The sequence below is a fragment of the Cryptomeria japonica genome, chromosome 10, assembly GCF_030272615.1.
Source record: "Cryptomeria japonica chromosome 10, Sugi_1.0, whole genome shotgun sequence".
Taxonomy (NCBI): domain Eukaryota; kingdom Viridiplantae; phylum Streptophyta; class Pinopsida; order Cupressales; family Cupressaceae; genus Cryptomeria; species Cryptomeria japonica.
In genome coordinates, this window is record NC_081414.1 from 304,204,861 (window position 1) to 304,213,841 (window position 8,981).

The following is an 8,981-nucleotide window of genomic DNA, read 5'->3' on the forward strand; positions in this document are numbered from 1 at the left end:
AGGGAGACAACCCTGAACCGAGAACAACAAAGAGTTACAAAGTTAAATCTTCAGGCAAAGAACAACCACTCGGAGGCCAAACAAAAATAGAGTCCAACCTTCAAAAATAATCAAAGACTTTCATAGTTTTGTAGCTATTTCAACACATCCTAATTAACCTCCAACTTCTATACTTATCATCCCATTTATAAACATCATTAGTAATGCTACTACTTAAAGCCTTAATAAAAACACCAATAGAGAGCATATTGTTAAGAGTTTTATCAGTCCTATGATAGTAAGGGTTAACATTAAAGGGTACGCAGACCCAGCATAACATCCTTAATATGATCATCAACAAAAAGGAACAAAAAAATAGAACCCAGAGAGCAACTAATCCTTCTTAAGCAGATTCCAGTCACGCTGGAGTCTCCTAAGATTGTATTTCCAAGTGTCCATCTTCTCCTCATCATAATCCACGACATTCTCCATCTGGCCCTACTTCGCCAGCTTCTTCTTGTTCTTTTTAATCCTCCCCTGACCAGATACTGTGCCCAGAACAACATTCTGCATAACCCCATTCGTAATGCAGCAAAGGGAGCTTAAGGCATCACACAAGTTTTGAGTCTATAAATTTTGTTCCTCATTCTTTGTCTCAAGGGTAGCAATTCTCTGTTTTAGCTCCTATAAATTTTCTTCCAAATTCTTGTTGTCGTCAATCTTAGCAGGGGAGTCTTGGGAATAGGGGACCATCTCCTCATCACCCAAAAAATTAGGGACCTCAGGGCTTTGTTCCGGAGTATCCAAGTCCACCTCAGTCTCATTGATCTCATCCCCATCATCTTCTTCTTCCATTTCCTCTTTGAAATTATCTTTTGGGTCATCCTCCTCCTCCTGGAAATCCTCATCCTCGGGATTATCAACAAAATTATCATCCTCCTCCAAATCATAAATTTCCTCCAGATTTTTAACATTGGCCCGGTTATCATCTTTTTTTATTTCCTCTTTTCTTTCCTTAGCCTGAAGCCTAGATGACCTCCTTTCCCTAGAGTTGTAGTCAATTTTGTCCTGCTCCAAAGGTTTTTCCTCCTCATCATCTTGATAGTGCAAGTCTAGGTCTATGGTGATACTTTTACTGGCTAACTCTTTAGCGGTTTTTTAGCTTTAACCAGGGAATTCTTGGGGGTTTCTAGCTTTCTCTTATCTGGGTTCACATTGAGCAAGGTAAGTTCCAGGGATTCTTTATCTAGGATAGCAAGGGTATATTTTCCTCTATTCTCAGCAGAGGAGGTAGAACCGTCCGAACACTGAGACATAGAGTTAGCAAGCACAATCTTGGAGGACTTACCATGATTTTTCTAAGAGTTTTCCTCATTCCCAAGCGTAGGGGACAAACTACTAAGGCTAGGAGAGTGATCCACAACAAACTTGTAAAGCAGATAGATAAGGCCTTGGTGGAGCGGGGGGTTGGCACCATTTTGAATGTAGGACTCTAAGAAGGAAAATAGAAAGAAAGGCAAATTGATTTTCTCCCATGCCTACTATGATTAAGAATAGGAAAATGATAACTGTGCACAGTAGTGTATCTACCTTGAAGCGTAAAATACTTCATAACATAATAGCTACCAATAGGGAATGGTTTAGGCAGAACCAAGCAACCATGCCCATTCTGAATTGCCTCCAGTTTCTCCCCTTTCTCGAAGATTTTTTTCATAAACCCTTTGTAGTCTCCACTGTTGCGTCTTTCCACCCATTCACCATTATTCGACAAACCAGTGACCTCCGTGATGTAATCTGGCGTGATAGTGAAGGAAATCCTCCCAATCATCACAACACCATTCTGCCAAGAGTTGCAAAATCATGTCATCGGGGCTTTATTGTAACCCTTCATAGCTAGAAAGAAGGGGGTAAAACTAGCATTCTTAAACAGTTCCCAAATCTCCTCATTGTCGTGAAGCCCATCACAATTTTTAGGCTTAGTTCTCTTAAGAGGGCCCCATGTCAGAAGAAAGACAAATAGAGCACAGATTATCTCTATTGAAGTGACCCAAGAAACAGCTCAGGTTCTTCACAATCGTAGGCAAACATAAAGAAATAATTATGGAAAGGTCATTTTTTAACTTTCACACCGTTGTCATCACATGTGTGATTTCCTTTCAAATCATTAAACTTTAAGGCTCTGCAAAAATAAAAAAATGTCACCTTTACTTCTAATAAAAACCCAATCTAAAAAGATATGTTTGAAATCATAAGTCTTAGTTCTCGTACCTGCATCTAGACTCTTCGGATCCATGTCATCTATGTCATACATAGTCCAGCTAGAAAAAGAACATGTAAGCATAAATCTCCAAATCACCCAAACCCTACCCGTCATACTATAGGGGCCCACATAATTTTTGAAAATTTGAAAAAAGGTAGTCATGTAAATAGAAACTCAAAACCCGACCATTAAAACCCTTATTGATATCTGCCCTTGTTCCCTTGTTTTCACTTAATCCTTTAATGAGCAAGAATCTCTTTGATCTCCTTAGAGCTTTCACCAAAGTTAAAAAATCTCCAATCTGCACTACTCAAACCATGATTGGCAATAAGGTCAGCAGCCATATTTCCCTCCTTGTAGGTATGTTGAACAGTAATGTTCTCAAAAAGATTAAGGAGATATTTACACTTGTTTATAATCTCTTTGATCTCCCAAGGGGGAGAAACAGAGTTATTAAGACAGTCAATAATCAACTTTGAATCTCCTTCCAAGATTACTTTCTCCATCGAATTATGTTGAAGCCTAGAGAGGCACAATTTTCTTTGTTGTTTTCATAATGTAGTGACAATTATTTTTGGTTCATGCAAATGGAAGTTGTTAGAGATTTATTTTTACTATCATGAACAAGTGTAGGCTTTAGTGCTCATTTCTATAGATTTAGAGAGGCAGCCTTGTGGAATTTATAATACAAAGAAAAGAGAGTACAATCCTCCAAGTTGTACTTTTTAAAAAATATATATACTTAAATTAAAAAAAGTAGGCTACTTTATTCATTGTCATATTTTACTTCAAATATATGTATCCTTCTAAAAAAAATTAGGTTACACTAACATTCAACATCCTTCATTTTGGCATCCACTTATCAAAATTATAAATGGGTTTAACTAAGGCTAAAGGAAGTGATGTACTTCAACCCTAGCACATATATCTCCCATATAAATTCCTAAAACTACCTTGACCTAGCGCAAGTATTAAAGAAGATAGGTGAAACTTAGAGCATGCAAAGATACAAAAATAATCATAAATTTTTAAATAATATTATAGATTTGGTATTAGATTGTGATTTTTGGAAGATAATATCATGATATTAATCTACCTTTCTAATTTTTCAGGCTCAAAGACAAGTTTTCAAAGTATATGAAATTTGTGCAACCAAGATGTAGTTACAAAAATATAGTCAAAGATAAATTGACACATCTTAATATATAATCCCATTTGTGGAAGTAAATCATCCCTAAACTTATTATTTTCCATTAAATAATTATTGATGTAGTCCACTAAGCTCATTTGCATTAGTCCAAGATCTTATTAGTACTTGTCTATTACAATTGGTTGCTGCCAAATTTTGTTAACACGTTATTATTCAATTATTTTTCTACCAATTAGAAGTATGAGTTTTTTTTCTACTTTAACATTATTTCAAGAATTTATAATTCTTTTATAATAGTAATATTAAATAATACAAGAGAAGGTCATAATTTTACTATATTTATCTTACTTATAAATAATAATGAGAATACTTTGGTGAATGTGATTTAGCTGTTACCAATAATATTCTCCAACTATTTTTGACACCTTTTATTTAATATGATATAAACAATTAGTTTCATCTATTCGTTTCATTCATCTTCATCTTTGTCCAATAATATAATTGTTTGAAACAACTACATATAATCACTCGTTCTTTCATATGAAAATCTTTTCAAAATTGAAATCAATTGCAGCATCTCTACTCAACTGGATGGTTCTTTGTTCTCAAATAACTCATGGATAGTGGTTATTAAACAATGAAGAGAATACTAGAAATACAATGTTCTATTTTAATTTTATCATCAAGAATGAACGTGCTAGAGCATGGGAAATACTACAAGTATTTGTATGATTATTTTTTAATTTATTTTGGCAGGAGGTTCATTTTTATAGATTTTACATAAGTCATATTTTTATTTGTTCTTCTAATAAAATAAAGAATAAAAAATTATAAAAGTATTTTTTTGGTAAATTGATTATAAATTAAGGTATATTTATTTTAATTTTTTTTTTTAATATTTTTAAATTAATTATAAACTAATTTATTTTATAAATTAAGGTATATAACTATTAATTTTATTTTTTATAAATATTTTAAAATTAAAATTTTTAATGAATTTGTATATATTGTTTTTAATTTTTTCTATCATAGATGTTTTGATGTAGTTTGATTTGCTATTTTTTTAAGAATTTTAATTAGAATTTTACTTTTAATAGAACTATAGAAAATAAGAGTGTAAATTCTATTTTCTATTATGATATATTATTTAATGTTTCACTTGGTTCTTATAAAAAAATTTAAAAATTAAGAATTGATCTTCTTAAATTAGAATTAGAGATATTAAATTAAGGTTATTATTAGGGAGATGGTTATCTTTTATATTTTGCATTTTATATCTTTAATTATATCTTGTATTATAATATTAAACTATTATTTTAGTCATGTAGTTTAATTACATTTATTACTACTACGTGGCACTTGTTTTTTTTAAGAGTCATCTATTTATCTTAAACTAAGAGTAATTAGAAGAAGCAAACACTTAGGGTTCTATTTCTTGCATTTTAATTGTATGAATTTTTTGTTTAAATATTCTTTTAAGTGGCTAATTCTTGCTAATACCTAAATAGTAGTATTTTCTAATTGGAAGTCAAAAACAAAAAACAAAAAACAAAGAGTTTAGTAACTATTTAAAATGAATTTTTATAATAAATCAAGTTATTATAAACTATTATAATTTATGAACAAGAGATCACAAAGTGTAATGTGATTATTAATATAATTCTTGAAAAAAAAATTAATTAATATAGGTCACAAAGTAATTCTACATTTGATTTTTTAAATAATTTATGTGATTAATTCTTGGTAACTCTTTTTAAAAAAAAGTCTTAATAGAGAGAATAACTAATTATTTAAATTTACAACAAAGAAGTTCATTTAAATTATTATAATTTATGAAAATTAGGTCACAAAGTAATTATATATTTAGTGTTTAAATACCTTATATGTGATTTATTCTTCTTAATTCCTTTATTGAAATAGTCTTAATAGATTAAATAACTAATTATTTAAATTTATTGTAAAAAAAAATCTTATAATTTTATATAATTTATAAAAAAATATGTCACAAAATATAATGTAATATTAATATATAATCTTAAAAATAGACATTCATCACGATATGCCACAAAGCAATTCTATGTTTAGTGTTTAGATGTTATCTGTGTAATTAGTTCTTGCTAATTCTTTTTATTAAAGTAACTTTAATAGAAAGAATAACTAATTATTTAAATTTATTGAATTCTTAATTAATATAATCTTAAAAATAGGTTAAGAGTAATTCTATATTTAGTCTTTAAATATTCTCTTTAAATAGGTTAATTCTTGCTATTTCGTTTACAAAAACTTACTTGAACCAGAAATATTTTTTAAAACTGTGATTTCTTTTGGATAAATAGTATTAAGTTCTTGATCAGCATAAACCTTCTCATCGCATTTTAGTTGATAGATTCTGTCGGCCCAGTCTCATCAAAACCTCTGCAAATACGTCTATAATAAGTCGTATTGCAAGATCTCATCATTGGATTATAGAACATCCATGCAAGATTGACTTCTCATTGCAATCCGTTGTGAAAACTGTTATGGAATTCAAATGGATAAAGGCCCCAGCCATAATCATGTGCCTTCATTTACTGTTCACAGGTGCCTTGTGTGCCCTAAACATTGATTTACTTAGGGTAACCCTAATTCTCCATCCCTACAAAATAGCATTATATTCGCTGCTATTAGCATTGACAATCTTCCAATACTTTTACACACGTTCATCCTCTCCAGGTTATATTATGGGTTTTATGAAGGAAGCTGATAAAGAAAGTGAATTGGGTTCCACTTCAAGTATAACAATTCCCTCTGAACTTCCTGATTATTTTGGAATACAAACTGATATGGAAGTCACTGTTCCACTGCTGTATTACATGAACAAAACAGATATTAGAATCTGTCGTTACTGTCAAGATTGGCAGCCTGCACAAGCAAGACATTGTCATGAGTGTGATAAATGTGTAATGGGTTATGATCACCATTGCACATTTCTGCAAATATGTGTGGGTCAAGGCAACCATTGCAAGTTTTGGTGGTTTCTTTGGGAGGAGACAGTTGTGTGTTCATGGACTGCTGCAATGTATATTCTGTCAATCAGAGAGCATGTTCTTAAGAAATTATGGTGGCAGTCAAGTATTGAAATAATACTTGTGATTGTCTTGACAGGAATCCTCATTTTTGTTCTGTTGCTTTTGATTTTTCACACTTATTTGGTTCTGAGTAATCAAACAACATATGACTTTGTTGAGCGTGGCCAAGAAAGAAGTCTTGGTACAGATATACAACATAGGGAGGATCATTCCTTTAGTTTTAGATTGTTCAGAAATATATACCATTTTTGTTGTAAAAAGGACAATTATCTCTAATTATGTAACTGGTATTTCAGTACCCATTTTATATAACTATTTTGGATATCTGATGTGTTAGATTGTGATTTGTTTGTATTGTTAGCAGCAGATTAATGTGATTTTTCCTTCAGTAAACCCAATGCATTGCTTGGGAACTAAAAATCCAGGTTAAACATTAAAGCTGTAATTTGTTTTACATTATTTCTTCTTATTTTACTAAATTCTGGGAAAAAAGAGACTGGATAAAACATGGGTTAAGGTTATATCTTTGGAGCTCTGTACAAAAATCTCAGTTGAAGTATCTTCTTGGTTTTATTTGATGCAATTTTTTTCCCAGATGCTTGTTAACAAGGATCGTGTGGATGGGATGTAGGGAAGGTCCTCCTGCATGTTTATAGTTTAAGCAAGGATCAAAATACCTGGCTTCATTAATTGATTTCATGTCTTTGCTGTTTTCCTACATAATCATGATAGCATTTGATCTTTTTTTTTTCTATTAAATGTCATGGATTCAAATTACATAGTTTATCATCAGAGCATCAGCACGAGATCAAAAAAAATATCTTCCGATAGTCAACCGAGTCACAGTTTCTAAACTATATCATGGTATAAGTATTACATTGTATCAAAAGATAGAAAATGCATCAAAATTACAGCATACAAGCCCATGTATATAACTGCTATCTAAAACTGGACAGTATCATCCTGTACCCTGCTGTTGAGTAAGATATCAGTCCACACCAATTCCTTGCCATCTTGAAGCTGCTCCAAATAGGGGTGTACAAAGTTTTGTGCCACTGGTAAAGCTACCTCTTGCTGCTGCAACTCCCTGCCTCTGGCCTCATTGAGTTCCCTCAGGAAGTTGTGTAAAGCTGTTTCAAACAGAGTCCTGCCTGGCCCAAGAGAAGCCATGGGAGACTTCCCATTTAAAGATCCTAACTGAGCCATCTTGCATCAAATCTTCAAACTTCCTTTTCGCCAACCTTAAGACAATGGTAACCTGCATGGAAACATTATGATTTAGTTTCTGGCAAGGTCTCCTACTTTGTGATTTGGTTTCTGGCAAATTTTCAGTTTATCCTGCAAGGTCAGCTGTATTTAAATCCATTTGGAAGGCATGGGATAGTGTGAGGCACCTCATAGAGTACAGGGACAACATTAGTGGCGGTAAAAAAATTTGGGGAACAAATCAATGTGGTGCAATTTGAAATATAAGGACAAATTTTTGGCTCTGTTACAAGGCTGTTCTGCTAAATCATGGGCTGATAAGGGCATCTGAACATTTAAAGATATCGTTGAAGATGGTCAGTTGATCCAATGGCAAGTTATTATAGATAGATTTGGCATTCCTAGGACGCATTATAGAACCTATTCTGTTTTGAAATCTGTTTGTGACTCTCTCTCTCTGCCCATTCACCTTGAAGAGAGACCTTTATGCTTGTCTTCCCTTGCTTGGGCTGATGGCTCATCACTTTGTGCTGTTAAAGCTAAATCTATCTACTGCATTCTATCTGACAACAGTGACATTCTTGAATATTTTAACCAAACCTGGCATTTAAGCTTTGGCGCAGACCTGTTCAGCTTAAATTGAAATTCCTCATTTGACACCTCCTCCTTAACAGATTGCCTCTCAAGAAACCTGATGGGGACTTCAATATGTGCACCTTCTGCAGACTTCCTGAGACCCTTATTCATTTATTCTTTGAGTGCCTCTTTTCTAAGGAAGTTTGGTATATGTTTGGCCTTGTTATTGCTGGTAATATTGATGTTGTTGATGTCATTAGTGGTCATATTCCCATGCTGAAGAGAGATTGTAATTATTTTTGGTCTGCTTTTTCATCAATTATACTTTGGAACTTATGAAAACTAAGAAATGATAGTGTGTTTAACAGTAAGAACAGGGCACTCTCTATGAGGAGACTCATTTTGCATAGCATTTTACCTTGATTGATAACCCTTTTTTTATAATTTTATAATGTTAACTAATATATTTTAATATTATTTATTGATATGATAGGTTGTCTTTCTTTACATACCCTTTTATATAGAATCAAATTCTAAAAGTTCATCTATGTAGGATAGAATGGATCATCAAATTTATTATCTTATTTTGGACACTCACAATTTGTTTGGGTAGTCTTTCGTTACTCTTTTAGATTGATTGACTCACTTCCATTGTGTAATTAATTATCTTTGGAATTTATTTATTTCTAAATATAATTTAAAGAAAAAGAGAAAGTTGATGTATGCAAATTATGTCTAATGA

At 32.0% G+C, this 8,981-nt stretch overlaps 1 protein-coding gene across 1 annotated transcript; it reads right to left on the minus strand.

Moving 5' to 3' along the window:
* Positions 1-477: 477 nt before the first annotated feature.
* LOC131858945 (uncharacterized) lies at positions 478-2,253 on the minus strand. The gene is made up of 5 exons (XM_059212441.1): positions 2,248-2,253; positions 1,631-1,819; positions 1,149-1,286; positions 760-1,047; positions 478-546 (listed from the first exon to the last, which is right to left on the minus strand). The coding sequence occupies exons 1-5, from the start codon at positions 2,251-2,253 to the stop codon at positions 478-480; spliced, it is 690 nt and encodes a 229-aa protein (XP_059068424.1).
* Between the last annotated feature and the right edge of the window lie 6,728 nt (positions 2,254-8,981).